The 27860-nt window shown below is 66.2% G+C and overlaps 4 protein-coding genes across 5 annotated transcripts; 3 read left to right on the top strand and 1 right to left on the bottom strand.

Annotated features, from left to right (window-relative positions):
* The first annotated feature begins 1080 nt into the window (after positions 1–1080).
* Positions 1081–13987, top strand: ZDHHC5 (zinc finger DHHC-type palmitoyltransferase 5). The gene is given in 12 exon segments (XM_068148467.1): positions 1081–1281; positions 8313–8434; positions 8764–8921; positions 9005–9177; positions 9760–9862; positions 10329–10420; positions 10502–10634; positions 10961–11011; positions 11013–11085; positions 11984–12096; positions 12201–13060; positions 13499–13987. Coding segments are annotated over 12 exon segments (2148 nt in total). The 5' UTR covers positions 1081–1177; the 3' UTR covers positions 13665–13987.
* Positions 13988–14809: 822 nt separating this feature from the next.
* Positions 14810–17459, bottom strand: MED19 (mediator complex subunit 19). The gene is made up of 5 exons (XM_068148470.1): positions 17229–17459; positions 16544–16800; positions 16362–16458; positions 16181–16275; positions 14810–16041 (listed from the first exon to the last, which is right to left on the bottom strand). Exons 1-5 carry the CDS (start codon positions 17422–17424, stop codon positions 15973–15975), a joined length of 714 nt encoding a protein of 237 aa, XP_068004571.1. The 5' UTR covers positions 17425–17459; the 3' UTR covers positions 14810–15972.
* Positions 17460–17664: 205 nt separating this feature from the next.
* On the top strand, positions 17665–20256 carry TMX2 (thioredoxin related transmembrane protein 2). The gene is made up of 8 exons (XM_068148468.1): positions 17665–17888; positions 18422–18482; positions 18662–18775; positions 19128–19204; positions 19275–19381; positions 19484–19549; positions 19666–19795; positions 19880–20256. The coding sequence occupies exons 1-8, from the start codon at positions 17700–17702 to the stop codon at positions 20024–20026; spliced, it is 891 nt and encodes a 296-aa protein (XP_068004569.1). The 5' UTR covers positions 17665–17699; the 3' UTR covers positions 20027–20256.
* Positions 20257–20500: 244 nt separating this feature from the next.
* On the top strand, positions 20501–21842 carry SELENOH (selenoprotein H). 2 transcript variants are annotated; one of them, XM_068148466.1, is made up of 5 exons: positions 20501–20649; positions 20959–21174; positions 21254–21399; positions 21477–21590; positions 21665–21842. In XM_068148466.1, the coding sequence occupies exons 2-4, from the start codon at positions 21029–21031 to the stop codon at positions 21575–21577; spliced, it is 393 nt and encodes a 130-aa protein (XP_068004567.1). In that variant the 5' UTR covers positions 20501–20649; positions 20959–21028; the 3' UTR covers positions 21578–21590; positions 21665–21842. The 2 variants fall into 2 exon arrangements, with proteins under 2 accessions (XP_068004567.1, XP_068004566.1); XM_068148465.1 differs by having other exon boundaries at positions 20879–21174.
* The last annotated feature ends 6018 nt before the right edge of the window (positions 21843–27860 follow it).

Raw genomic sequence — 27860 nt, 5'->3', positions numbered from 1 at the left:
GTAACCTCTTTCTGTTTTGTTCTAGGTGAGGTGTGCCAGGCCAGATGCCAGCTTCTAGCCGTTCTGTGCAGCTGTGTGTGTTTTGAAAGACAAATGGATTAACCAGGAAGGCCTTCAGTGGAGGAAGAGGGAGGCAAAAATGGAGCCACTGGGAACAAACTGAGGTCTTGCCCTGCTCCAGCTGGGCCATGGGTGAGACAGATCCCTTCAGCACTCTGCTCACCGCTGGCTGCCTCCTGCTGCTGTGAGAGCGCTCCCCGAAAGCTCGCTGCAGAGCTCCCTGCTGACCTGCCCTGTGCTGCTGGGGAATGATTTAGCAGAGCTCCTGTCCCCTCCTGGCTGCCAAGTGGGTGCTGAGCCCGGGGGACACCGAGCCTGCAGGAAGGCCCCAGGGGACCGGGAGACAAGGAGCAAGTGGGAAGAGGAGGAAATCGCCGGACCCTCCCCTCCCGCCCCCCGGCGAGGCAAGGATTTGCAGCTCAACCTTGCAGCAGCTGTTCCTCGGCTTTAGCAGTCAAGAGAGGAATAAATAAAATTAAAGGGCCCCCAGCAGCCGGCCCGGGCTCCTGGGGAGATCAGGGAGAGTGCTGCCGTGACCCTGCCGGTGAGGGGGAGGAGCGGCCGGCCCCGCGGAGCTGCGAGGAGGCGCCGGGCGACTCGCCGCCAGCCGCCCGGCCGCGGCTGTAGCTGCTCAGGGCAGAGCAAAAAGGAGAAGTGGCTTCCTCCAGCCCCCCGGGGGTGGCTCCTGGGCAGGAAGTGCCCCGCATCTTCCTTTTCCCAGGGTGCTGGCCGGGCGGGAGCCGTCCCCTGCCCCCGGAGCCCTGCAGTCAGCCCTGCAGGGACCACCTCTGCCAGCTGCTGCCCGACCCAGTGAGGCTCTCCAGGGCTCTGGGCACCTCTGCCCCGGTGGCGGTTCTGAGCCCAGGCAGGGTTCTCCCTTCTGACCCTTGGATGGTTTCCTCCCTGCTCGCCCCGGCGCCCCCGCGGGGCAGAGCGTAGCGTGGGCTCCTCTCCCGAGCCTGCGTGGGTTCCCGGCCTGCCAGCGCTCGTGCCGGGAGCCGGCGCGGCGGCAGGGGACTGGGACCCCCCCGGCCCCCTCCCCGCCCCTTCTCGCCCTGCTCTGACCCCGCCGGGCCTGGGCTATGCTGCGGGGCGGATCCCCCTCCACAGCTCCACCATGCCAGCGGCGTCCGGAAAGAGGTTCAAACCCAGCAAGTACGTCCCGGTCTCGGCTGCTGCCATCTTCCTAGTGGGAGCCACCACCCTCTTCTTTGCCTTCACGTGAGTGCCAGCTGCCTGCCAGGCCGTGGGGTGGGTGAGGGAGGGACCTGGCACCCAGCCTCCTGTGCGGTGCCCGGGCATCGGGGGGGGCACGGCTCCCATCTTGGGGGGTGTCTGGCAGGGGAGCTGTGCCCTCCTCCTGCACTGCGGGGGGGTGGGGGGTGCCCTGGGTGCTGGAGGGTGGTTGGTGCCATCCACCAGAGCCATGCAGCCTCTGCCCAACCTGCTCCTCTGGGCTTGCTGGAGCGGAGCCGAGGGAGTGGGCAGGGAGGCTCCTGGCGAGGCACCTGTCCCCTGTCAGTCACTGCTGCTCTCTGCTCTCCCTCACAGGTCATCTGGGAGCTGCTCTGTGACCTGGGGGTGGGAAATGGCAGAGAGGACCTTCTGCTTTGGGGTGAAGTGAGGAGGGGCTTGGGGCCTGGGGGCTCTGTGCTGGAGTTTCATAACTGATTGGTGAGCCACAAAGGAAGGGTTGGGGAGCGCTCCCCTGTCCCCCGCCTGGATCTAGGAGTCCATGATGTCACCTTGATACCAGCCTTGCCCTGAGGAGCTGAGGGTTTGAAGTCTCTGGAGAGGACCTGAGGAGCTGGCCAGCTGGCAGGGTCTGGGCTGGACCTGGGGCCAGTGGGGTGTGAAGTGGTACCAGCTGCTGGCAGAGGGCAGGGCTTTGGCTCAGCTAACTGGGTGACAAATGGCTGATTAATGCTTGTTCTGTTCTGGGTGGTGCAGTGGGGAGACAGGAGCACCTCAAGGTGCCCAGCAGGCTGCTGTGCCAGTGCCAAGGCAGATGTGTGCTGGACAGGAGTGCCAGGGCACTGCAGCTGGCACCAGCTAGCAGACCCTGCAATTGGTGTCTGAGGGGGCAGAGCAGAGAGCTGTAGCTTAGGTCCTGCTTTGTGCCCACCCCTGAGGGTGCTTGGTGGTGGCTCCATGTGAAGGGTCTAGGGCTGTTGGGGCAGTCTGGGGCTGTGTAACAGGGGGCTGGGGGGGCAGGGGCAGGGTGGCTGCTGCCTGCATGCCCTCGTGCAGGGTGCCTGTGAGCAGCCCCCTGCAGCCAGCACAGCCCTGCTTTGCCTCCTGCACCCCCCCAGCCCTGGTGTGCCTCCCTCCAGCCCTCTCTTCTGCAGCCCCAGTGCTGCAGGTGGGTGACAGGAAGCCTCTTCAGGGAGGCAGATGGCCCTGCTCCCATTGCCCTCTGCTAGCTGATCTTGTCTGCTGCCAGCTTCCAAGGGCAGGGGCCTGGCTGCACGGGCAGGAGGAGGTGACCTGCGGGGCCCCTTCTCTTGCACCTCAGCAGAACTCTCCCTGCCGAGGGATTTTGCTGGTGGGGGGCTGCAGGGATTTCCAGAGCTGGGAGGCAGCTCCTCAGAGTCAGAAGGGCTGCTGGCTGCTGCTGCTCCTTGGGATGGAGCCATCGGGGGCTGGAAGGTCACCACGGCTGCGATGCCTGGCAACAACCGGGCAATAAAAGAGTAATTTGATGACCAAAGGGCAGAGTGGTTTGATCGACTCCTGCCGGGAGCAGCTGGCAGTGTCGCTCGGCAGCGTGCAGCCGTCGCCTCGGCAGCAGGTGACAGTCCCCGAGTGGGGACACCGGGCGCCGGCTGGCAGCAGGGGTGGAGGTTCTGCCGTGCCAGCAGCCCCTGCCGTGCCAGCAGCCCCTGCCCCTCTGCTGCCTTCCCAGGGGGATGAGCAGGGAGCAGGCGGCGCCTGCCGAGCAGCCGTGTGCGGCACAGGGACGGCTGTGACCCCGCTTGGTCACACCACGCTGGTGGGGGGCACCGAGGCGGCGGTGCCCCCCCGGGTCCCGGCCGTGCCTCCCGGGTCCCGGCCGTGCCCTGCCCCGCGGCGTTGGCCGATCCCTGCCGCAGCCTTTATCAGGCGCTGCCGGGAGCCGGCGCGGTGCCGCCGAGCAGGTTTGTTGAGAGCAGGAGCAGCCGGGCAGGGGCCGGGCAGGGGCCGGGCAGGGGCCCGGTAATTGCAGGTCAGGGGCTGTTGTTTAACCTACTTTGCAGCGCAGCGCAGGGCGCTGCCACAGGGCTGCTGCCGCTGGCGTTGGGCAGCTCCTGCGCCGGGGCCGAAGGGACCATTGTCTCATTTCTAGTGAAAATACCTTGTGGCCAATCCCTGCTGTCCCAGGCTTTGCTCCTCTGGGCCAAGAGCTCTCTTCAGTGGATTAATTTGGTCAGGAGGTGCTGCAGAGCAGCACATGGCAGGCGGGGTGAGCTGAGGCCGGCGGGCAGCAGGGAGAGGGCACACTCCCACCCTGCCTCTGGAAGCAGTGGGGGGCTCTGCCCTGGGGGGCTCTGCCCTGGCGGGCTCTGCCCTGCTGGGCTCTCAGACTGGTGCTGCTCTAGGACCAAAATTCCTCTTTGGGGCCAGTTTGGCCTTTCCTGCATCTCCCCCTGGCCTGTGTTGGCCTCTGCTCCTCATGCTCAGCCTCTGTGTCCTCAGGATGCTGTGAGCACCCACGCTGCCCTGGGCAGGGCTCGGGACAGCCTGCTGCCAGCCAGCCTTCTCCTCCTCCTCTTTGCCTCCTGCTCCTGGCTGGGGCTCAGCCTGCGTTCTGGAGCAATGTAGAAGTCTACAGATTCACTCAGCTGCTAGCAGAGGTTCTCACTCTGCAAAGCTCTGCTCCCTGCCTGCCACAGGGGAGCTGTGCAGGTCTGGGATGGGAGCTGTGCTGGGACGGGAGCTGTGCAGGTCTGGGACGGGAGCTGTGCAGGTCGGGAGCTGTGCAGGTCTGGGACGGGAGCTGTGCAGGTCTGGGACGGGAGCTGTGCAGGTCTGGGATGGGAGCTGTGCTCTCTGCTCGTGTCGGGGCAGAGAGGAGGGGCAGCCCTGGGGGTGTGACAGTGCTCTGGTGCCCGCTGGCAGCCCTGGGGGTGTGACGGTGCTCTGGTGCCCGCTGGCAGCCCTGGGGGTGTGACGGTGCTCTGGTGCCCGCTGGCACGCTCCTGTCTGGACCCAGAGTTGTGTGGCACCGAGCAGGGGTTGTGCTGGCAGCGCACGAGAGCTGGAGGGACCGGGAGTCCAGGCTGAGGAGAGCCTGCACGCAGCGGCTGTCAGAGCCTGGGGGCAGTGGGAGCAGTGTCCGTGGGGACAGCTCTGGGGCAGGGAGGGGCTGGGGGCCCGCAGGCTCCGAGCCCACTGCAGGGAGGAGAGGCTGGGGCGGGCGGGGAGGAGGCTCTGGTGTGACTGCGGCCGGAGCCCGTCCCAGGCCCAGGTGTGACTCAGCCTGCCCCGGGCTCCCCGCATCCTCTCATGTGCTGCCAGGGACAAGTCTCGGCAGCTGCCCTGCCGCGGGCGTGTTCGCACCCGAGAGGGCCCCGGCCAGCTCCCCGGCACCAGCCTGGCCGCCACGGGGAGCAGCTTCCTCCCCCTCCTCCTCCTCCTCCTCCCTGCGGGGTCGGAGCCTGCGCTGCCGGCTGCCCTGGGCAGGGCCCGCAGCTCCTGGCTGTCGGGGGGAGGGCAGAGGGCTGGAGCACGCCAGAGCCCCCGAGCAGGAGGTGTCCTGGGCCGGCAGCCTCCTTTGCCCCCCTGCAGCGTCCCTGCTGCCGGGGCTGCTCCTCCCCGGCGCTGGGGGCGGCGGGCACGGTGCCCCGGGTGGGCTGGGCTGGTACTGGGGGGGGGTCCTGCTTCCATGGCACGGTGGAGTCTGTGAGGGCAGCAGGCAGGGGGCTGCTGTACTTGGGGATGCTAGGGGTGAGACCCCAGCTGGCGGCGTGCTTGTGACTTGCCTGAGGCTACCCTGTCGGCTGCGGGTCCCTGACCTCGGGGGCGCTGTCCTGCTCGCCGTGGCGCATGGAGCCCCGGCTCGGGTGGCTCTGCTTCCCTGGCTGGTTGTTCAGGGTCTAAAGTCCTCTCTCTGCAGAGTGGCCCTTGGCAGCCAGCACAGCCTGGCAAGGACAAGGGGTTGCCAGTCAGCCCTGGGGCACTGCACCAGCCCTCCAGCCAGTTCTCCCTGCTGCAGGATGAAGTTCAATCTTCCACCCTTCTGTGGTGTCTGGCTGCCAAGTTGGGTCTAGGAGTGCTTGGGCCCTGCCTTGGGGCTTGCAGCACCTGAGATGGAGAGAGGAGGCTGGCTTGCAGGGCATGCAGCAGCCGTGGAGCAGAGCTGGGCTGGCAGGGCTCAGTGTCCCAGGGAGGTCTCCATCTAGTTGCCCTGTCAAAGCTGTGGCTGTGCCCCCCTCGGTGCCAAGGTGTGGAGCCTGATGATGCCCCCTTAGCAAAAGGCCTGCTCCCTGTCGCCCTGGGCACCTGCCAGCCGCTCTTGTCCCCTGGGAGCTGTGCTGCTGCCTCCTGGGGCAGCTTTGGTGCCTGAGAGGTGGGAGGTGGTGGCAGAGGTGCCCCTTCCCCCTGGCAGGCTGATTGTTCCCTCTCTGCCTACCCCAGAACGTTTCCCTGGCTCCAGCCCTTGCCGAGGCAGCTCCGTCCTCCACAGCAGTGCCAGGGTCTGCCAGGACCTGGGCTGGGAGGCTGGCACAGCCCTGTGCAGGGATGCTGGCATGCAGAGGCTCTCCATGGCCCCACTCCATCCCTTTCAGCCAAAGGTTTGGGCTGGGGCTTTCCTTCCTAGAGAGAGGAGCTCCTTCCTGGGTGTTCCTGGAAGGGCTTTTCCTCCCCTCAGGGCTCCTCTGAGCCCCCCGGCCTGCCCCTCTTCCTCCAGCACTTCCTGCTCTGATACTCAGCAGAGGGCAGAGCCAGGGAGGCTCCTCTGGAGTTGGGGTACCCAGCTCTGTGTCCACATTGGGTGCCCAGGGCAGGAGCAGAGAGGAATCCTGTTCTGAAGGGGCTGCTGCACCAAGAGGGCAGAGAACATCCCCAGTGGGTCCCCCAGAGCCCTGGGGGCTGCAGGCCACGGGAAGTTTGTCCCTTCTCCAGCTCTTCTCTGGCTGCTGGGTGCGCCCCTGGGGCTGCCAGGCCCCTGCCAGCTCTCTGCCTTGCCAGCCTGCCCCACCACCGACAGCAGTTTCCTCTCTGGGGGACTGGGAGGCTCTTGCCCTCATTTCCTGCCAGCCCCCAAAGCCTGGAACGTTTGGGATGGTGCTGGGGCAGGCAGGATGAGCCCTGTCCCTGGGCACACCAGAGGGGAAGGGGCTGCTGGGTGAGCTGTGAGCTCCCAGCATGGCTGCCAGTCCTGAGGCAGCCCCCAGCAGTGCTGCTGGTACTGGGCAGGCCAGGCCTGCCTCAGCTCTTAGACTCACCACCTGCTGTGGGTCCCACACCTCTCTGGAGCTGCTCTCTGGGGGGGTTGGGGCACAGACTGGAGGAGGCTCCCCTCACCAGCCTGTGCCCGGTGCCCTGGCACCACCTGCTCTGTGGAGAGCCCCTGGCAGCCTCCAGCAGGACACAGGGTGAGCATGGCAGAGCCGGTGTGGCTGGTGCAGAGGAGCTGCTCCCCACCCTGCAGCAGGGCTGTGGGTGAAGCAGCCTGCAGATGCCATCCCAGATGTGGGGAGGTGAGGAGGCATCGCCCAGGGTGCCAGCAGGGTGAGGCACCCACCCTGGTGTGGTGCTTGGGGCTCTGGAGGAGCAGGAGGGTGTGGAGAGCCTGCAGGTGCAGCCTGGCTTGGTGAGCAGGGCTGCAGTCCAGAGGAGCTGCTGTGGGTGGGGGTGCCAGGAGGGCAGGAGTGTGTTGGGTGGCAGAGCTGAGCGTGGCCCTGCACACACTCCTGCCAGCCAGGTGTCTGCTCAAGTGGCAAAGGTTTGCCTTCCCACTCTTGTCTGGCCCCTGTGGCTGTGCTCAAGGGGCATTGCCTTGTCCTTGGCCGGTGGAGGCAGGTCCTGCCACTGCTCCCACCCGGCCTGGGTGCCAGGCAGGGCTGGGCATGGAGTCATGCCCAGGCCTGGGTGTGCCCTGCCTGTCTCTCCCTCACTGCCAGGTGGGTGCCAAGGCAGGTGTGCCCACTCCTCCAGCCCAGCCCATCTTGTCTCCTGCTGCCATGTTATCTGCCTGGCACTGTCTCCTGTGCCCTGCATGGGTGCCCTGCATGGGTGCCCCAGCTCTGCTCTCTCTTGGGGCCCTGCCAGCCCTGTGCTGGGCAGAGCTGGGGGCAGAGCGCTGCAGGCTGGCCAAGGCTCCTGGTGCTGCCCTGGCAAGACAGGGGCTGCCTTGCTAGGGGCAGGAGCTGTGGCAGAGGAGGGGAAGGGACCAGCGGCTGCCCCTTCACCTCTACCTGCTCGGGGCCGCGGGGGATTACGGCCTGGGCACCATATGTCGCCCTGCCCACCCGGCCCTGCCCCTCTCTGCTGCTGCTGCTTAAATCCATCTGCGCCGATGGCTGCAGGGGGAAGAGAGGGACAGATGCTGCCCTAGATCCTGGGATTAACTCCCAGCAGCAAAGCAGCTTAGGGCATTAGGCTGGCGCCGCCGCGGGGGAAGCCCGCGGCCCTCAGCCCGCCGGGCACGGCCATGCCGGAGGTTCCCTCGGCGTGCCCATGGCAGGGCCGGGCGTTGGCTGTCGGTGCCTGGCGCGGCGCTGGCATCCCCGTGTGCCCCCAGCCCGCTGGCACCGCAGCCTGGCGTCGCCCTGCTTGGCAGTGGGGCCCTGTGCTGGCACTGCCCTGTGGGGCCGTGGGTGCGAGAGGCCGGCAGTGGCTTTGCCCTCCAAGGGCTTTCCAGATGGCTGCCCCCAGCCCAGCCCCCTGTGGGCACTGCCCTGGGGCTGGAGCTGCGGCTGCCCACACAGCCCAGGCCGGGCTGGCCTGGGCACAGCCCGGGTTCGGTGTGGAGGGCACTGAGAGACGGCAGCGCTGCCCATGTCCTGCCTGGACAGGAGCCTGGAAGCATGACCTGCGGTCAGGGAACGTGGATGTCCTGCCCAGGCCACCCTGGGCACGGTGGGCATGGCTGGCAGGGTGGCTGCAGGGCTGTGGGGGTCCTTCAGGTCCTGCTCTACCCTGGTGTTCTCTGAGAGCATCACCAGGGCTCGGTGACGCTTGCCTGGGGCTGTGGGGACAGCGGGGGGGGCGTCAGAGGGGCAGCCCACGGCCCGTGCCAGGCTGTCTCAGTGCTGTTGTGCCCGCAGGTGCCCGGGGCTCAGTCTCTACGTCTCCCCTGCCATTCCTGCCTACAATGCTGTTGTCTTCCTCTTCGTGCTGGCCAACTTCAGCATGGCCACCTTCATGGACCCAGGCATCTTCCCTCGAGGTGAGGCTGGGCTTCAGCTGCCTCCTGCCTCCCTTCCTGGGAGCCCTCCCTGCCCTGTCTGGGTGGCACTGGGCGGTCGTGCCCGTGCCGGGGTCGGCAGCTCTGGGTTCGGCTCCCAGCCTGCGGGGGGGGGGGGGGGAGCAGCACAAATCCTGGCAGCCTGCTGGGTACCCTGGGGCTCAGGTGGGTGCTGGGGGCTCGGGGCAGGGCTGGGGGCACCCTCCCTGCGCTGTGTGCGCGTGGGGGGCTCTGGCCCGTCCCGGGGCGGGCTGGGTGGCACCGGGGGGGCGGTGGCGCCGGCGGGGCGCTGACGCCAGGGGCTCCCCCAGCCGAGGAGGACGAGGACAAGGAGGATGACTTCCGAGCCCCCCTCTACAAGACGGTGGAGATCAAAGGCATCCAGGTGCGCATGAAGTGGTGCGCGACCTGCCGCTTCTACCGGCCCCCGCGCTGCTCCCACTGCAGCGTCTGCGACAACTGCGTGGAGGTGAGCGCCCCCCGGCCCCCCGCGCGCCCCCCGGCGGCCGCCAGAGGCCCTGGCAGCTCCCTGTGCCCCTTCCCCGCCCGCAGGAGTTCGACCACCACTGCCCCTGGGTCAACAACTGCATCGGGCGCCGCAACTATCGCTACTTCTTCCTCTTCCTGCTCTCCCTCACCACGCACATCATGGGCGTCTTCGGCTTCGGCCTGCTCTACGTGCTCTACCAGGTGGAGGAGCTCTCCGGCGTCCGCATGGCCGTCACGTATCCGCCGCCTGGGGAGGGGGCTGCGGCTCACAGGGTGGCAGGGGTTGGAAGGGACCTCAGGAGATCAAGTCCAAGCCCCCTGCCAGAGCAGGAGCAGAGAGTCCAGCACAGGTCACACAGAGCACATCCAGAGGGGGACGGAAAGGCTCCAGAGGAGACTCCACAACCTCTCTGGGCAGCCTGCTCCAGGCCTCTGGGACCCTCACAGTGCAGAAGTTCCTCCTCCTGCTGAGCTGGAGCCTCCTGTGCTGGAGTTTATATCCACTGCCCCTTGTCCTATCCCAGGGCACAGTGAGCAGAGCCTGGCCCTGTCCCCTCCCTCTTGGCCCTCACCTATTGATAGCCATTGATCAGATCCCTCTCAGCCTTCTCCTCTCCAGACTGAACAGCCCCAGGGCTCTCAGCCTCTCCTCCCCAGGCAGTGCTGCAGTCCCTTCAGCATCCTGGTAGCCTCCCTTGGACTCTCTCCAGCAGATCCCTGTCCCTCCTGAGCTGGGGAGCCCAGAATGGGGTCGGTGGGGCTGGGGGTGGCAAGCAGCAGAGGCAGAGTGCAGCAGTTCCTTAGCTGGTTGCTGACAGCATGGTGGTGATGTGTGTGGCTGGCTTGTTCTTCATCCCTGTGGCTGGCCTGACAGGCTTCCACGTGGTGCTGGTGGCGAGAGGCCGTACCACCAACGAACAGGTACAGCGGCGGGGCTGGGGCGGGGCTGGGGGACCCTGTGGGTGTCCCCAGGACCAGGGGGCTGAGGGCAGGCTAGGTGGAGCTGAGGGGTGGCCCCTGAGCTGGCCGAGGATAGAGCACAAGGTGTCAGTGAGTGGAGGCTGAGAGCACCTTGTCTGCACAGCCTGGGGTGTGGGGTCTTTGCTGCTGCTCCTGGGGGGCCGTGGGGAGGATGGAGCCGAGCAGGCTCCTCGGAGGGCAGGAGGTGACCCACAGAGGGTGGCACGAGAGGCACCCCCCAGTTACACAGTGAGGAGAGGCTTCTGGCCCTCCTGCGGGAGTGAATGCTACACTGGGGAAGTAGCTCCATCCCTGGAGACTGTCCTGAGGCATCTGGACAGACTCTGCGCAGCCTGCCCTGGGGCTGGCCCTGAGCCCCCCCGGGTCCCTGCCCACCCCAGCGTGCCGCCCCCCCTCCTGCCCGCAGGTGACGGGCAAGTTCCGTGGTGGCGTCAACCCCTTCACCAACGGTTGCTGTAAGAACGTCAGCAGGGTCCTCTGCAGCTCCCCGGCCCCCAGGTGAGCCTGGCACCGCCTGGCTGTGCCCCCCAGCCCTGGGCAGAGCGGCGGTCGCGGTGCTGACCTTCCTCCCCCGCGCAGGTACCTGGGGCGCCCGCGGGCGGAGCAGACGGTGCTGGTGCGGCCTCCCTTCCTGCGGCCGGAGGCGGCGGACGGGCAGGTCACCGTCAAGATCATGGACAATGGTATCCAGACAGAGCTGAAGAGGACGAAGGTGAGGAGGGTGTGGGCCAGCGCTGGGGCCCTGCGTGGAGCCCAGGCCTGCACCCGTGAGTAAAGAACCGAGCGAGCCTTGTCCCGTCTGCTGCGTGTCGTCCCCTCCCGTGGCCCCCCGTGAGGCTTCGCACCTCCCCGTCCTGTCCTTCCCCTCAGTGTCCTCTGGAGGTCGCTGTCCCCGGCGCCTCCCAGCACCGTGGCGCCTTCAGACGTCGGATGGCCCAGGAGAGCCCCCCCGGGCGCCGCTGCCAGCTCCCTGCCTGCTGAGGGCAGGCTGAGGCCCTGGCACCCCCTGACCCCCCGCTCTGCCCTTTGTCTCTGCAGTCCAAGGGAAGCCTGGAGGTGACGGAGAGCCAGTCTGCGGACGCTGAGCCGCCCCCCCCCACCTAAGCCAGACCTCAGCCGCTACACGGGCCTGAGGACACACTTAACCCTGGCCACCACCGAGGGTAAGGAGGGCACACAGGGTCCTGCAGCCGCTGGGAGGGGAGCCCAGGGCTGTGCCGTGCAGAGTAGGACCCAGGGCCGTAGGCAGAGCAGGCTGCAGGGCAGAGGAGGAGCAGCGCCGCGTGGTGGGGCACAGCGCGTTCGGGGCTGGTGTGCGCGGCCCCTGGCGCCTGGAGGAGCCTGCAGGACGCTTCCAGCCAGCTCTGCTCTGCCGGGAGAGGAGCAGCAGCCCCAGCTGAGGCGGCACGGTGCACGTCCGGAGCTGCAGGGAGCCGCAGGGGCCTGTGACGGGCTGGGTGCTGTGCCGCAGGGAGGCACAGGAGCATCACCAGGATGAAGGTGGCAAAGGAGCAGCAAGCCTGGCTTGGTGGCACAGAGCATGTGTGGCAGCGTGACTCGCTCTCCCGCTTCCCTGTGTGCTGGCAAAGCAGTGCTGGAGCTTCCTGAGAGGGCTTGGTGAGAGAGGTGGGATGTGAGGGGCAGAGCTTGGAAGCAACCCAGCTTCCTGCAGCAGGCTGGAGGCCTCTGCAGCTCTCCCCACCCTCTGGCCATGCTGGAGAAGGCCTACAGCATGTGTCCATGGGGAGACAGCGCCCTGGCATCCACTGTGTGCTCTGCACACCCCACTGGGGCTGCTGCAGGGGTGTGGAAGTGCCAGCCCCACACACATTGCTGTGTGGGGACACATCTCCCATTCCTCTCCGCCCCTGGTGCTCCTCTCCTCGAGCCTGTCCCTCTCTCCGCTTCCGTCCCCCGGTCTGTCTGCTCCAGGCTCAGTGCTGGTTCTTGGGAGGGGAGGGCAGGGCTGGGCACTGTGTTCTCTGTCTGGGCAGAGCCCCTTCCTTCCCTGCACAGCTCTAGGGAACTGCTGTGCCTGAGTGTGCTCTCCCCTGCCCACAGACAGCGGCTTGCTAGGCAAGGACAGCCCCCCGACGCCCACCATGTACAGGTACCGGCCCGGCTACAGCAGCAGCAGCAGCTCCGCAGCCCTGCCTCACTCCACCAGCGCCAAGGTAAGGCCCGATGCCAGCCTCGAGGGGATGCCAGCCTGTGCCTGGCCTAGGGGAGAGCTCGAGAGAGCCGCAGGAGCCTCACGGTTCTGTGCCTCTGCCCCCAGCTGAGCCGTGTGAACAGCCTGAAGGAGCCCAACTCCATCTGCGAGGGCGGCCACAAGCCCAGCTACCGCTCGGAGCCCAGCCTGGAGCCCGACAGCTTCCGCTCCCCCACCTTCGGCAAGAGCTTTCCCTTCGACCCCCTCTCCAGCGGGAGCCGCTCCTCCAGCCTCAAGTCTGCCCAGGGCACGGGCTTCGAGATGGGCCACCTGCAGTCCATCCGCTCGGAGGGCACCACCTCCACCTCCTACAAGAGCCTGGCCAACCAGACGCGCAACGGCAGCCTGTCCTACGACAGCCTGCTGACGCCCTCCGACAGCCCCGACTTCGAGTCGGTGCAGGCGGGCCCGGAGCCCGACCCGCCGCTGGGCTACACCTCGCCCTTCCTCTCGGCCCGCATCGCCCAGCAGCGGGAGCCCGACCTGCACGGCCGCTTCGCCAAGCAGGCGGCGCCGCGGGAGCCGTCGCCCGTGCGCTACGACAACCTCTCCCGGCACATTGTGGCCTCCATCCAGGAGCGGGAGAAGCTGCTGCAGCAGCCGCCGCCGGCCGCGGGCCGGGAGGAGGAGGCGGCGCTGGCGGACTCGGGGATCCAGTCCACGCCGGGCTCCAGCAACGCCCCCCGCGGCAGCTCCTCCTCGGACGATTCCAAGCGTTCGCCCCTGGGCAAAAACCCTCTCACCCGCCCGGCCCCGCCCCGCTTCGGCAAGCCCGAGCCCCCCCGGGGGCGCTCCCTGGGCTCCCCGGAGCAGCCCCCCGCCCCCCACCTGGGGAAATCTGTGTCTTACAGCAGCCAAAAAACAGCGTCTCAGGCCAGCAGCCCCGAGGCCGAGGAGGTGGCCTTGCAGCCCTTACTGGCACCAAAGTGAGTACCTGGGGGGAGCCGGCTGCCCATCGCATGCCTCCTCCCCTGCCTGGCCTGTCCCCTCCCTGCCTGGCCTGTCCCCTCCCTGCCTGGCCTGTCCCCTCCCTGCCTGGCACCCCCCCAGCTGCAGCTTCGGCTGCAGCAGCACCCAGGGTCAGCAGCACTCCCCTCAGCAGCAGCTGTGCTGCATCCACTCTGGGGAAGCGAGGGAGATCCTCCTCCTCTTCCCAGAACAGAGCTGGCACCCCCAGCCCTCCTCCCTGGGGCACCCCACGCCTTTCAGGGAGCTGGGGTGGTGTGTGGGTGCTGGGGTCACGGGGGCAGGCAGGGCTGTGGCTGTGACCCCTCCCCGGGGTCCCTGTCCTTGTCCCAAGCCCCACCCGTGGACCCCCAGTGGCTCCTGCTCCTCACACCTTGCGTCCATCCTTCCCTCCCCAGGGATGAGGTGCAGATGAGAACAGCCTACAGCAAGTCCAACGGGCAGCCCAAGAGCCTGGGCGCGGCCCCCCCGGGCCCGGGGCAGGTGCCCCTCAGCAGCCCCACGCGTGGAGGAGTCAAGAAGGTCTCCGGCGTGGGGGGGACCACCTACGAGATCTCGGTATGAGGGGCGGAGCCGCTCGCCCCTCGCTGCTGCCGGCCGCCCCCCCAGGGACGTTCTGCGGACTCCAGGAGAGCCGGGCGGGGGTCGGGCCCGCGGCCGCCCCTCCTCTTCCTCAGCTCCCCGGGCGCCGACGCCGAGCGGGGCGGAGCTGCGCCCCCCTCCTCCCCAGGACTGCCAGCGCCGGGGGCCGGCGAGGGCTCCAGCCTCGCCCCCTGGCCAGCCCCGCCGGCTGGGCCAGCCTCCCGTGGGCCTTGTGCAATCGACCGCTCGCCTAGCGTGGTAGGAACGGAGTTGTTTATAAACCAGAATACTTTTTTTTATTATGATTATTGTTACGGATTCTATTTTTTTCCTCTTCCCGAGTTACCAGCTGTGTGTACAGATAAATATCTAGAGATATATAAATATAAAGAGTAAAAAAACAAACAAACAAAAACCCCCAAACAGGCATCAGAAAGGCAGAAGTTCCAGATCTCACCCCCGGGGGCCAGGAGGAAGCTGCTCCCTTCCTGCCCCCCCCAGAGGAGGCAAGGGGGGAGATGCTGCAGGGCAGAGATGCTGCAGGGCAGAGGTGAGGCAGGGGAGATGCTGCAGGGCAGAGATGCTGCAGGGCAGAGATGCTGCAGGGCAGAGATGCTGCAGGGCAGAGATGCTGCAGGGCAGAGGCTGCAGGGCAGAGAGGCTGCAGGGCAGAGATGCAGCAGGGCAGATGGTGGAGGGGAGATGCTGCAAGGCAGAGGCTGCAGGGCAGAGGCTGCAGGGCAGCTGCTCGCTGTCGCTCTCCCACCAACGCAGGGCAGGCTCTGGCAGGTGCCCCCTCCCCCTGCCTGCCCCTGCCAAAGGCCAAGGTGTGTTCAGCCAGGACCCTCACCTCCCCTCTTCTTCACCACCAGCCCCCACCCCAGCCCGGGGCTGAGGCCAGCAGGGGAGCAGCCCCCTCCCCACCCCCTGCCATGAGCTGGCACAGGATGGCTGCAGCGAGCTCCAGGCCTTTCCCCCCAGCAGCTTTTTCTCTTTGTTTCTGTTTCCTTGGGGCTTGTGTTGGTGGGGGGAGGGCGGGGGGAGGGGTTGCTTTGTTTGTTAGTTTGTTTTCTGTTGTGGTTGGGTTTTTTTAAGGGGGGGGCTGGGCCTTTCTTGCTGTCACGTGGTTGTTTTTATTTCTGCTGGGGGGAGAGGGAGGCCAGCAGGCTCCATCCCCACCAAGCAGTATTTTTTTCTCCTCACATGCCAAAAACCAAACACACCACAACCCCCAAAGCGAGCAGCCAAGGAGCCCAGGGCTCCCTCGTCCCTGCCCAGGCCAACCACCCCCCAGGGGGCCCACAACCCTTGAGGCACTACTTGACTCTATGGCAATAGCTCTCCTGTGGCCTCTGCAGCGCCACACCACGGTCGGGTTGGGGTTTTTTTATTATTATTATCCATTTAAAAACTGAGGAATAAAAGGATATTTAATGAGCCACCCCAGCAGGCAGTGCGTGTGCTTTGTGTGGCGGCCCGGGAGGAGGCAGGCCCAAAGGAGAGGCAGGCCTGGCCCCCTCTCAGGCAGACACCTCCTTGGCTGGCTTCTGGGCAAGCTCTGCTCCCACAGAAGGCAAATTTCCTCGGGGGTGTGGAGAGGTGGCTCTGGGACAGGCGGGGCAGAGCCGGTGAGGCGCAGGGGGCTGGGACCGAAGGGCCTCGGCGCTGCTCCACGACTGCTTCTGCAGCGCCTGCTGTGCACAGCTGCACTCCCAGGTGCTTGCTGGCAGCTGTCTGCAGACACAGAGCCTTTTGGGGGCCATTCCTGTCCTCACAAGGTAGGGCAGCACAGAGCCCCTGCCAGCCCTGCAGCCAGAACGGAGGCAGGAGCCTGCCCTCCCCCCTGTGCAGGCAGCAGCTGGCACAGGAGCTGCAGTGCAGGGTGATGGCGAGGGCTGGTATCGCCCACAGCCTTCTGTCCTAGGCCATAGCACCCCATGGGCCCACCCTGCTCAATTCACCTTGCCATGACACTGAGGGGTGCAGCTGCCACTGCCACCACCCTGCCTCAGGGCAGGGACTTTAATTAAAAGGTGATTAAAAAGAGATGTCCTGTCCCGATGTGCCGGGGGGGGGTTGGTATAAAAGGCTGTGGCCAGCGGTGCCTTTGTCCCCTGGTCCCAGCTGCCTGCACGCCGCAGGTGGGGGCTGGGAGTGTCCTCTCTGCCTGGGGGGGAAACAGGCCAGCCCGAGCCCCCCACCGAGTGCTGCAGGAGGGGTCAGCCCCTCCCACGTTAGCCCAGGCCAGTCCTGTTGGCAGGAGGCTCCCCGGGGTGGCACTGGTACGGCCTCACCGCAAGCTGCTGCTGCTGCTGGCCTGGGAGCTGCCTACCCCTGGGTGCTCTGGGCTGTGCCGGTTCTGTGGAGGAAGGACAAACCCATGAGCCCCCAGGGAACAGCTGGCACCAAGCAGTGCTGCTGCCCAGGTCGAGCTCACTGCCAGGCAGCCCCCAGGGTGGGCAAAGGCTTGGGAACAGGCTCTGCCTCTCCCCACTCACCTTCTTTTTCTTCTTCTCTTTCTTCTTCCTCTTCCTTTCTGGATCCTCCTCTTTTTTCTTCTTTTTCTTCTTGTGGTCGGAGTCTGAGGGGGTTTCTGGAGGCATAAGAGCACTGGGTGAGCTGGGCACCCCCTGGGGCTGAGGGGAAGAGGGTTAGGCTGGGGCAGTGAGGCACAGCAACCTGGGGGAACGGGATCCTGGGTCCGGCTCTGCTTGTGCTTGTGCTTATTCTTCTTCTTGGGTGGCTGGATGTGCATCAGCCGGCACTGCTCAGGCAGCTGGGGAGAGGAGGTGAGGCTGGTCAGACCCTGTCAGGCACCTCTGGCCTGAGGGGCTGCCCCCGGCCCTCAGCCCCACGCTCACCGGGCCGGCGTGGAGGCGGAAGCCGGTCAGCATGGTGCCGGTGAGAGGGGTGAAGGAGCTGCTGCAGATGGGGGGCTTCTCGATGAGGGAGCGCAGGCTGCTGTTGTCGTGGGAGCCGGGCAGGTCGATCATGCCAGGCAGGTCGGGCAGGAAGTTGCTTAGCTTCTCCTTCACCTTCTTGCCGCAGAACTTGTTGTAGGCATGCTCCAGGTTGTAGTGCGTGATCAGGTTGGTGCTGCCCGTCAGCTCGGTGGTGCCTGCGCAGCCGCCGCCGCGGGGCGGGGAAGGTGTGCAACTGCCGCCCCGTCGAGTCCCCAGCTCCGGGACCTCCCCGCTCCCCCAGCAAGGATTTCCGGCGCCGCGCCCCTCCCCGCCCCAGCTGCAGGGCGCCCCAAGCCTGGCTCCTCACCCCAGCCCGGGCACCGGGACCCACCAGCCCCGCTCCTTCCCAACTTCCCAGCCCGGTTCCCCCCTCCCAAGGCCTCATTTCCCCACTGGACGCAGCTGCTTGGCCTCCTCCCCCCGCACGCTCATTGGCCTGCCGCACCGTCAGTTCGCGTCTCCCCGCCCACCGCCCTCTCCCCTCACTGGCCCGCCGCGCTGCCAGTTAAGTCTGCGCCCTCTTTCCGCCGCGCCGATTGGATAAGAGCTGCGCCCGCCCCCCGCACGGCGGCCCCGCCCGCACCTGGTAACTCCCGCAGCAGGTAGAAGGGGCCAGCGGCGGCCTTGCGAGCCGCGTCCTCGCCCGGTGGCGGCGCGGCGGCGGCGGGGGGAGGCGCAGCCCCGGTGCCCGGCGCCTTGGCAGGCCCGAAGCCCAGGGCGGCGGCCGCGGCGGCAGGCGGCGGCTCGGCCCCGCCGAACAGCGCCGAGAAGTTCTCCATCTTCCCGGCGTGCCCCGCGCGAGGCCGCCCAGCCAAGATTGGCCGAGCACCCTCAGGCCCCGCCCCCCTCCCCGTTGCTCCGGGAGACTCGGTCCCAGGCTTTTGATTGGCTGTTCCTCTCTTGCTTTTTACTGGCCCGCCGCGGCACGCGGAGCGGGTGATAACGCGGCTCGCTATTGGCTCAGAGGGTGGAGGTGTCTCCTCCCGCGGACGGGCAGCTGGGCGGGCCAATAGGTGGCGAGCGGCTGTACGGCAGCTGTACGGCGGCGGTGAAGATGGCGGTGCTGGCGCCGGTGCTGGCGCTGCTCTACTCGGTGCCGGGGCTGTGCCGCTGGCTGGCGCGGCCCTACTACCCGCTCTCCGCCCTGCTCGCCACCGCCTTTCTGCTCGTCCGCAAGGTCCCGCCGCTTTGCCAAGGGCTGCCCTCGCAGCGGGAAGACGGCAATCCCTGCGACTTCGACTGGGTGAGGCGGCACGGCCTGTCGCTTTCCCGGGCCTGCCCCCGCACCCCCTGCACCTAGCCCCGACCTGCCGCTGCTCCGTACCTGTCCTTACACCCCTGGGCCTGCACCCCTCAGGCCCGGCCCCTGGGTCTGCAGCCCTTCCCCAGTGCCTGCGCCTCCGGGCTTGCCCCTCCTCTGGTCCCGCATCCCCGGCCCATCTGAACGCGAAGGATGGTGGCCGGCGTTGCTTTGCCGGTGCTCTGCTGCTGAGGGGCTCCTGAGGCATCGCAAAAATGGGAGGCTGTGCCCATCCTTGTCCTCTGCTCGGGGTTCGGGAGGGAAAGGAGCTCCAGGAGACAGGGAAGTGGCAGGGAGCTGGGGCCGGCGGAGCCTGGCACGGCAGGAGCAGGCTGAGCCAGGAGCAGGCTGATCACAAGAGGGTGATGCGGCTGTAGCGAGCGCCGGTGGCCACTCTCCGGTCCTGCAGCCGGCAGCACTGGGCAGCTGCTGTGTCCCAGGGGTACCTCCTACTCACACTGTTTCTCCTGTCCCAGCGGGAGGTGGAGATCCTCATGTTTCTCAGCGCCATTGTGATGATGAAGAACCGACGCTCCAGTGAGTTGGGGCCCGCGGGGCGGGGTGGGTGCGTGGGGCTGTGGGGCTGCTGGGAGGGTGCCCACCGGGGAGCTGGATGGGTTGGGACCTGGAGGACCAGATCTGCCATTCCCTCAGGATCCCCCCTGGTCCTCTGGGAGGATGTGGTCCCATCTCCTCCCCCTCTTTCCCTTCCCCAGTCACTGTGGAGCAGCACATTGGGAACATCTTCATGTTCAGCAAAGTGGCGAACGCCATCCTCTTCTTCCGCCTGGACATCCGCATGGGCCTGCTCTACCTCACGCTCTGCATAGGTGAGCCCTGCTGGAGCGGAGCCTGTCACACCAGAGGCAGCAGCAGTGCCCCCTCAGCACAGCTTGGCTCCCCCCCAGTGCCCATGGGCACTACTTGTTGTCCACACCGTGGGGATGACCTGTGGCCTTCGTTGCCTGGGGAGGCCACGGGCGTCAGGGATGTCTGTGGGCCTGGGAGGGGGCAATGGTGGGAAAGGATGGACTCAGGACGTGTGTTGAGAGAGGAGTGTGCCTACCCCAGGGCTTGCCATGCCTTGGTTCCCCAAGCAGCTCTGGGGAAGGAGGAACATTGTCCCACGTGCAGCCTGGGCCTTCCTGGGGCGGCAGGGACTCAGGGGCGCTGTTGTTGCAGTGTTCCTGATGACCTGCAAGCCCCCTCTCTACATGGGCCCGGAGTACATCAAGTACTTCAGTGACAAGACCATAGATGTAAGTATCCCCTGCCCGGGGGGGCTGGGGGCTGTCTGCTGCCCTCTGCTGACCCTGCAGCCCTGCGCAGGAGGAGCTGGAGCGGGACAAGCGGGTGACCTGGATCGTCGAGTTCTTTGCCAACTGGTCCAGCGAGTGCCAGTCGTTTGCCCCCATCTTTGCCGACCTCTCTCTCAAGTGAGTGGTGCTGCACAGGGCCCTCTGGGAGGGGCAGGGCTGGGGCTCAGGCCAGCCCCTGGCTCATGTGCGGCACTCACAGCCTGTCCCCCTGCTCCCCAGGTATAACTGCCCGGGGCTGCACTTCGGGAAGGTGGATGTTGGCCGCTACACGGACGTCAGCACCAGGTCTGGGAGCAGGCGGCCTGGGCTGCGCAGGGCACTCCGTGCTGGGTCCCTGGGACCCCCAGCCCCACTCCCGCTGCCTGTGGGGTCACCACTGGCCTCTCCCCTACCTCCCACAGGTACAAAGTCAGCACCTCACCCCTCACCAAGCAGCTGCCCACCCTTATCCTGTTCCAGGGTGGGACAGAGATCATGCGCCGGCCGCAGATCGACAAGAAGGGCCGGGCTGTGTCCTGGACTTTCTCTGAGGTGAGTGGGATGTTCCAGCCCCTGCCTCCCTGCCTCGGGAGGGTGGGAGGTCCCTGGGGTGCCAGTGTTGCCTCTCGGGCGCAGGAGAACGTCATTCGGGAGTTCAACCTCAATGAGCTCTACCAGAAGGCCAAGAAGCAGTCAAAGCCACGGGAGGAGGGAGCGGAGGAGGCCACCGGGGCGCGGGCAGCAGCCGGGCAGGCCGCGGGGGAGACCAGGAAGGACCAGTAGAGTCTGCCCTGTGCCATCGCGCATCACCACGTCGCCGTCATCCCGGTGGCACTGGCCCTGTGGGGCCTGCCCCCTGCCTTGGCCAGGCCTTGGGCTGCTCCTGCTGGGGAAAGCCCCGGCTGCGCCCCTGGCACGCAGGCAGGACGCCGGTGCGAGCAGGGCCGTAGGACAGCCGCGCCCTTGGTTAACGCTCATCCTCATCGCTGACAATAAAGGCACCGTGACCGTGACCGTGAGCGTGTCCCTGTGCGGGGCGGGGCCTGGGGGACGGGGCGGATCGCCGCCAAGAGGCCGCGTTCCCATTGGCTGGTGCTCCGGCGCGGGCCGCGGGCGGGGTGGGGCTGCGGACGGAACCACTGAGCCAGCCCGGGGGGGGGGGGGGGTGAGGCGTCTGGGGGGTGTCTGCCGCTGGGGCCCGGCGCTCCCCCCACGGCTGGTCCGGAAGGGCGGGGGGTAAGGGAGGTGCCACGGCGGAGAAGAGGACCACGGCCGAACCCCTCGGCCCGGGAGCTCCGCTTCGCCGCCCACCCCCTGTCCATTCCGGCAGCCAGCCCCCGCGGACCGCCCGAGTGGCGGAGCCCGGCGCGCTGCCTCTCGGTCCTGGCACGTGGTCGGCGAGGCAGGTAGGAGGCGGCGCGGCCGTCCCGGGCTCCGTCCCCCCCCGAGCGGGCTCCGTCCCCCCCCGAGCGGGCTCCGGGTCCCCCTCCTGTTTGTACCGGCCATTGCTTCTGCCCTTGCACTTTCCGTGCCGCGGCGTCCCCGGGACCCATTTTCCCCAGACGGGGATTCCTGGGGACCCCATCCCTGCCGACCTGCAGCGTCCAGCGCGGACCCCTCTTTTCCTCCCCCTAGTGAATCCCCGGGGACTCGCCCTTCCTGACTCTTCCCCACAGCGGGATCCCTGCGGGACCCTTCCTTTTCTCCATCCACAGCCGGACCCGGGTCGCCCCCTCGCTGTTCCCGACCTCCACGTTCCCGGCGGACTTTACCTGCCGGCCCAGGATGCCTCCCCGCAGGAGAAAGCGCGGGGCCCAGCAGCCGCCGGCCGTCGAGGCGTCGGAGCAGGCGGCTGCCCCGCGGAAGCGGGCTCGTCCCCAGGGCGAGAGCAGTCCGGGGGACACCGGCCCCCGCATCGTCATCGAGCACTGGTGAGCCGGGCCGGGTGCTGAAGGGGGGGTTCCTTGGCGTGCCCCCCGAGTACTGACCTCCCTCCCTGCGTCTCTCCAGTAAGAGCTGACGGGTGTACGGGCGGAACGCGGCGGCGGTGAGCGAGGCCCTGCGCGGAGCTGTGGCTCACCTCCCCGTGGAGATCAACCCCCAGCAGCCACGCAGGAACAGCTTCGAGGTGTCCTTGGTGAAGGAGGACGGCAGCAGTGAGTGCTGGGACCGCCAGGGAGGAAGGGGGAAGCTCCCTGGCCCCCTTGACCCATCTCCCTTTTGTTCTTCCCAGCCGTGGAGCTGTGGAGTGGCATTGGGAAGGGTCCCCCCCGTAAATTGAAGTTCCCTCAACCGGAGGCCGTGGTGGAAGCCCTGAAGAACAGCTTGGCATAGAGGGGGCAGCCAGGTAAACAGGGGCAGGGGGAGGAGGGGGGCAGGGAGGGGGACTGGGACCATACACCAACTGCCCTTTCTTCACAGCCAGGGCTGTCACCCGTGGCACGAGCGTCTATGAAGAGATGAGATGAAGTGGGGGGCACCTGCCAGCCCCAGTCCCGTCTCTGATGCTGTAGCTCTACCATGAGCAGCCACCGCTGGACCCCCCCCGGCTCCCCTTCATGCCCCCTGCCATTCCCCAATAAAGCTCAGCAGCCCCACAGCACAGCTCCAGCACTTTATTTTGATGTCACAGGGTGAGGGTAGCCCTTCCTGCGCTGCCCCAAACGTGGGGAAAGAGCTGATCCCCCTAGGTGAGGATATCCACCTCCTCATCTGACTCGGAGGAGGGACAGGGCCAGGCACAGACAGTGCCAGGGGGCAGGCACGGCTCCACCGTCCCCACATCCACCTCCTCTTCCTTGGGGTCTGCCGGGAGCACCACCTGCCCACAGCCCTGCTTCCTGGAGGCTGCCTGGGGGCTCTGCCGGTGTGAGTGGCGCCTGCTCGCTTGCCCCAGTGCTCCTGCATCCAGGGGTCGCTCCGCTTCTGTCCCCTCCCCTCTGGAGCCTGCCGCAGCGGCGGGTGCCTGCCTGTCCCGCACCACCTCCCAGCAGCCCCTGCTCTCCACCTTCCGCAGCTTCACCCGCCCCACCGGGCTGGGCTGCGCGCTGCCCGGAAAGCCTGACTGCCCCTGCGGGGACAGGCTGCTGCTCCCGGGGCCGCTAGCGCCGCCCCCGCGCTCAGCCCTGCCGTCTGCCGCCGCTGGGGAGCCGTGCTGCGCCGGGCCCAGGCAGGAGCGATTGAGCTGCCGCGAGGGTCCCAGCCTCACCAGCCGCCCCGCCTGGAGCTGCAGCGATTCGAGCTCGGTAACGCGGAGCAGGCGGGCAGCTGCTAGCACCTCCTGCACCTCGTCCTGCGTGGCCTCCAGCTCGGCGGTGTAGAGGAAGCGCACCAGCGTGCGCAGCACCCCGATCTTCAGCCCTCCCAGCTCCAGCACCACTCTCTTTCCCCGGGGGGGCAGCTCCTGGTGCAGCTGCTCCCTGAAAAAGGGGCTGCAGACGGAGAGGACGCAGCAGTGGGCCACCACCGTCCCGCCTGCGAAGCAACAGCGGCTGTCACCGCTCTGAAACCCGCCCTGGCCCTCTCCGGGGGGTGGTAGGGACCCGGCCTGAGCCCTGCCGCTGCTGCTCACCTTCAGCCTGGAGGACGGCGTCGCAGAAGACATCGGCTCGCTGCTGCTGCTGGTGGAGGTGCTGGAAGGCCGCGCGGAGCAGGCGAGTGCTGCGGTAGAGCAGGCGCCGGGCGCCCGCCGGAGAACCCATGGCCAGCCTGCAAGACAGCGCAGCGCTGGGGGCCGGCCGAGTGCTTTGGGGCTAGGGTGCGGCGGCAGCAGGGAGCCGGCCTGCGGACGCGTTCTGCATCGCCTGTACAGCGCCGCGCAAAGCCCCCGGGCCGGGGCCCCGGTACCGTGCAAAGGGCCGCGCGTGGCTGCCAAGCCCCGGGGCTCCGCTTGGCCACCAGAGGGCGCCAGCCACGACTATTTCGCCATGAAAACAATCGGGTTCGGGTCTGCCGCCCGCACCTCACGTGCCCTGGTCCGGCCCTCGCCCACCTCACCCCCTGCCCCGGCTGGCAGTCCCGAGCCCGCCGCGTACTTGCCGAGGGGGAAGAGACGGCTGGCAAAGAGCTGGAACCGAGGGGAGGACGGGAACCGGGGACCGGCACCACCCGAGCGCTTCGCGCCCACCGCCCCGCATGGCCCAGCGCCTCGCTCCGCCCAGCGGCAGCCTCCACATTGGTTCGCTTCGCAGCCAATCATAACCTGTCGACCAATGGAGACGCGGTAGGGGCTATGGCGGGAAGAGCGCGGGGGCGCGGCGCTGGCCGCGTGGGGCGGGGGTGGCGGGGGAGGGACCTCCGCAGGGACGGATCCCTGCCCCGGAGCCGCTGCCCGGCGGAGCTCTTCCCCGACAGAGCTCTTCCCCGACAGAGTCTTTCCGCCGAGCCCAGCCCCTCTGCCGAGCTCAGCTCCCTCCTCCGAGCTCAGCTCCCTCCTCCGCCGCCGCTCCCTCGGCTGTGGCGCCCGCCCCTTCCCTCTGCCCCCTCGGGCGGCTCTGCCCCAGCGCAGGCTGGGATCGGAGCGCAGCCTCCTGCAGGTTGCGCTCGCCCAAAGGCGGCGCCCAGGCCTTGGTTGCACAGAGGGGACGGGCTGCGGGACCACTCCATCCCTGAATCCCACCGCCCCCGCGGGGCCGGGCATGAGGAGGAGCAGGGGTCTGCGCCGGCTCTCGCCCCCGCTGGTCAGAGCTGTCCCGTGGGCAGCGAGCTCGGTGCGCTCTGCTCGCCGCCGCGGTGCCACCTGAGCGCTCCCGCTAGATAGCAGTGGGTGCTGCCTGCGGGGCAGCCCCTCCTGGCAGGGTGGCACGGGGTTTCGCTCTTGCAGAGCCCTGTATCAGGCCTCGTTAAGGATTTTCAGACTCTCTCGTGGCCTCGTGCATGAAAAACTCTTCTTGCTGTGGCCTCTCGGGAGCAGAGGGGCATGCCCACGGGCAGCGGGGTCCTGCAGGGGAGGATGGGGTGGTGAGTGCGTTGGGAGCCCTCTTTCATGCAAACGATGCTGCCTACTTGGTCTGAAAGTATTTTGTCGTTCCATAAAGCATCTATTGTAGCAAACATCTGCGTCAGTCACTCCACGCACATGAACAACAGCTCTAATGATCCCGGCCCGACTGCCCGGAGACGTTTGCTGCTCTCACAAACAACCGAAGTGGGTGGAAGCTTCAGGAGCTGTGGAAGAATAGGAATCTGCAAGGCTGCATAGATTTTTCAACCTACAAAGTTTTCAAATGTGGGATCATCCCCTGATGGTTTCTTTTTACATGGCTTTGCAGATGGATTTTCATCTGGCTTGACACGGGAGGGTGGTTTGTTGGTTCCCTCCCTACCACCACCTCCCCCACCCCCCTCTGTTTTTGCTGTGTGCAAAATGAACACAAGAAAGAAAGTGCCTGAGGAGAAGCCTGGGCCAGTGGCTGCTGAGGTTAGTGGCAGTCTTTCCACTGACCTCGGGGTGGCTTGGAGCCTGGCCACAAATACTGAGGGACAGAGCAAAACAAGTCATTTTATATCAAAGTGCTATCATCTGTTTGTAAAAATAGAAGGGAAATCGGGATGTTTCCTCCCCCACACCTTGCAGGCTTTTGGGGTTGCAAGGATTGGAGCTGTCTCTTGGAAAGCCTGGATGCACCAGGAGCAGAGGGACCCAGACACTGTCAGAGGGGTTGGTCTGCCCATGTCCAAGGCTGACCAGCACAGCCTCAGGGCTTTAAACCACCTCCAGCCTGCTGACTGCCTACAGTTCCACAGCAGCCCCCATGGCCTCATCCCAAACCTGGGAAACTCCCCTCAGGAAGCACCTTCAGCTTCAGAGGAGGCCTCTGCAAGCACGCAGCAAAGACATAACTGGCCCTCAGGTGTGGGGAGCCACCTGGACTTCCCCACACTGAGAAGGCAGAGCCCCTCAGCTCCAGAAGTGTTATGGCTGTGCTGTGCAGAACAGCTCCCATGCATCCACCCTTGCTGTGCAAGCCTCCCTGGCCTGGGGAACATGGCACAGATACTCCCCTGCCCCTGAGTCTGTGGTGGATGGTGGGGTCCCAGGGCCACTTTGTCAGCAAGACACAGCCCTGCCCTGGCAGAGACGTTGGGCCTTTTGTTTTGGGGTGGTTTGAGTGTTTGGGGCAAGGAGCCCTTTGCTTTGGGGTGATCTCAGTGTCTCAGAGAGATGGCAGCACTAATCCCCTCCTCCGCTGCATCCATCCCCAGCAGCTGCCAGGCTGCTGCCTCTCCTGCCTGGCCAGCAGCCTTGTCTGTCCCTGAAATTTGCTGCTATACGATCTGGTGATCCCAGCAAATGCTCCCATTGTGGACAGACAAAAGAGGCCTTTCAGAGGAGTCCCTTTTTCTAGTACCCAAAGCAAGATAACCTGCACTGGGAAACAAAGCTTTGACACCCTTTTGTCACCTTGACCCCTCTCACCTCGGTTTGCTGCCAGAATTTGCTGGCTAAACGTGTGTGCCCGTGGCTCTGGCTGCCATGCCAGCAGATTGTGTAGGCGGATGGGGTCTTTTTTGTCCACTTTCAGGCGCTCTGAAGCTGGGTACCTGAGGCACAGCCTGTGCTTCCCGTTGGTGGGGACTCAGGCGCCCGTCCTGGGCACGGCTCCCGGGTGACTCAGCGGATCGGGAATGCTGAGCAGGTTTATCTCTCGCTTGGGCTTCCTGAGGAGGGAAGGTGGCTCGGTCTGGCGGTAGCCCAGAGGAGCGCTGGTTATGCAGGCTCCCTCTGCCGTCGGTTGGAAGGGGATCCTCCCCACAGGACAAGCCAGGTCTTCCCAGCATCTCCCGAGCCTCCAGAGCAGCAGATTCCGGGATGGGCTCAGGAGAAGGGAAGTTCTCATCGCGGCTCTCCCGGGCAGCTGTGACTGTTTTGCAGCCATGCTCCGGGCAGCCGGACCCAGCTGATGACTGCAGAGGGGGTTGGACTGGATGACTTTGGAGGTCCCTTCCATCCCAAACCCTCTGTGATTCTGTGATTCTGTTGCTGTGCTGCAGCACTGGGGCTGCAGTGGTTCCCTCATTCTTGGGCAGCACCTCTGCAGCATACCTGGCTGCAGCTGCCGCGGAAGGGAAGGATGAAGGCAGGGGTCCGTGGCTGGGAAGGGAGCTGGAGGTGGAGAGAGGAAGAAGAGGAGACTGTGAGTCTCTCAGTGGTAGATCATTGTGGGGCTGGGAGGGAAGATTTCCATGCATGCTGCAGTCACTTGTGTACTTGAGCCAAAGATGTATCAGGAATTTGGCAGTCAGGAGCCCAATGGGATGCAGTGAGGGCAGGCATGGAAGGTTCATAGCTGCCCATTTGCAGGCTCAGGAGAGCTCAGGCACAGCTGAAGGCAGGCACCTCACTTTCCTCTGGCTGAACACTGTGCCGAGCATGTGGAGCTGCTCTGGGAAGGTGTCAGGATGGGCTGTGGACTTGCTTTATCACCTGGTGTCTTCAGCTTCAGGCTGGAAAGCTGCAGCAACCCCAGCTTCCCTCCTCCCCTTTCAGGCTGGCACCCAGCAGAGGCGTGGTGGCACCCCTCAGTGCCACACTTCCCCTCCCGCAGGGGGAAGACAACAACCTGTGGGGGCTCCCATAGGAAAGGGGCTGCGGAAGCACGGAGTTATTCTGGTGTAGAACAATGCAGGCCACCTCTGAGCAGCCTTTGTGGGACCTGGGACGGCAGCCTCCCCTTCCTCTGGCCCTGCACTGCCCGGGAGCGCTGTGCTGCCTGTAAACAAAGCTCGTCCTGCTCTGTTCCGGCCGTGGCTGCATCTTCTGGGCGCCTCATCTGGAGAAGGCATCAGCAGCGCTGCAGGATGAAAGGGGATGTGCAAGGAGTCATTACGAGCAATTACTGCCCCAAGCAGGGCACATCTCCCCAGCAAGCAGAGGGACAGACTGCCACGGGGAGCTGTGTTCAAACACCAGCGTGATCTGCTGCTGGGCACACTGAGCTCAGAGGAGGAGGGGGTTAGCCTGGCCTTCAGAAGGAGGCAGACACTGCTGGGCATTCTGGGGCTGCCAGGGGCTGTCTGAGTCAGAAGCCTGAGCTGACCATGCACTGACAGACCCTGTCCAGCTCCATCCTGCAGCCCTGGGGACAAGAGGCACTTGCCTGGCTTCAAAGAGATCAGACCCAACCCGCAGCCAGCAGAGCTGTCTCATCTGTGAAGAAACTAAAGCCTTTAGAGGCTGTTCAGTTTCTAGGCTGACTGAAACACTGACAGGGCAGCTGTGTACCTGGCTCAGCAGCAGGCTACCCCTGGGCTTCCTGTGCCTGCAGCCACTTGCCTGTTGTCCAGGTTAGGGGCAGCCATCTGCCTCATGTCACACTCTGGGCTGTGCTGCCTGCATCTGCCAGGCTCTTATGCACAGGCAAAGCTTTGGCACCACCACTGCACCCTACTCCTGGCTGCCCACCTTCCTCAGGGTGAGGACCAGAGAATTCAGTAGTGCCAGGGGAAGGAGGGGCACCAGAGGCCATGCTTAGAATCTACCAGTGTGCTGAACTAAGTTGTGAGGTGAGGTGGAACAGCCCCATGTGGCCATCCCCCATACTGGCACTCAAGGTTTCATGCCATTTCCAGCCCTGCTTTGCCCAAGGGCAGAGGGTTTGTGTGCTGCACCAGGCCC

The sequence above is a fragment of the Melanerpes formicivorus genome, unplaced genomic scaffold (assembly GCF_026170545.1).
Source record: "Melanerpes formicivorus ecotype bairdi unplaced genomic scaffold, bMelFor1.0.p_v2 SCAF_16, whole genome shotgun sequence".
NCBI classification, from domain to species: Eukaryota; Metazoa; Chordata; class Aves; order Piciformes; family Picidae; genus Melanerpes; species Melanerpes formicivorus.
This window is presented reverse-complemented; position numbering and strand designations above follow the sequence as displayed.

Bases quoted from the DNA above. Each gene is read 5' to 3' on its own strand.
- MED19 (XM_068148470.1), bottom strand. From the start codon at position 17,424: ATGGAGAACTTCTCGGCGCTGTTCGGCGGGGCCGAGCCGCCGCCTGCC. The intron at 16,801-17,228 runs GTGCGGGCGGGG...GCGGCTGCGCAG, and splicing joins CCTGCTGCGGGAGTTACCAG to GCACCACCGAGCTGACGGGC. The intron at 16,276-16,361 runs GTTGCTGTGCCT...TTATGCCTCCAG, and splicing joins CCAGGATCCCGTTCCCCCAG to AAACCCCCTCAGACTCCGAC.
- TMX2 (XM_068148468.1), top strand. From the start codon at position 17,700: ATGGCGGTGCTGGCGCCGGTGCTGGCGCTGCTCTACTCGGTGCCGGGG. The intron at 18,483-18,661 runs GTGAGTTGGGGC...TCCCTTCCCCAG, and splicing joins GATGAAGAACCGACGCTCCA to TCACTGTGGAGCAGCACATT. The intron at 19,382-19,483 runs GTGAGTGGTGCT...CCTGCTCCCCAG, and splicing joins TTTGCCGACCTCTCTCTCAA to GTATAACTGCCCGGGGCTGC.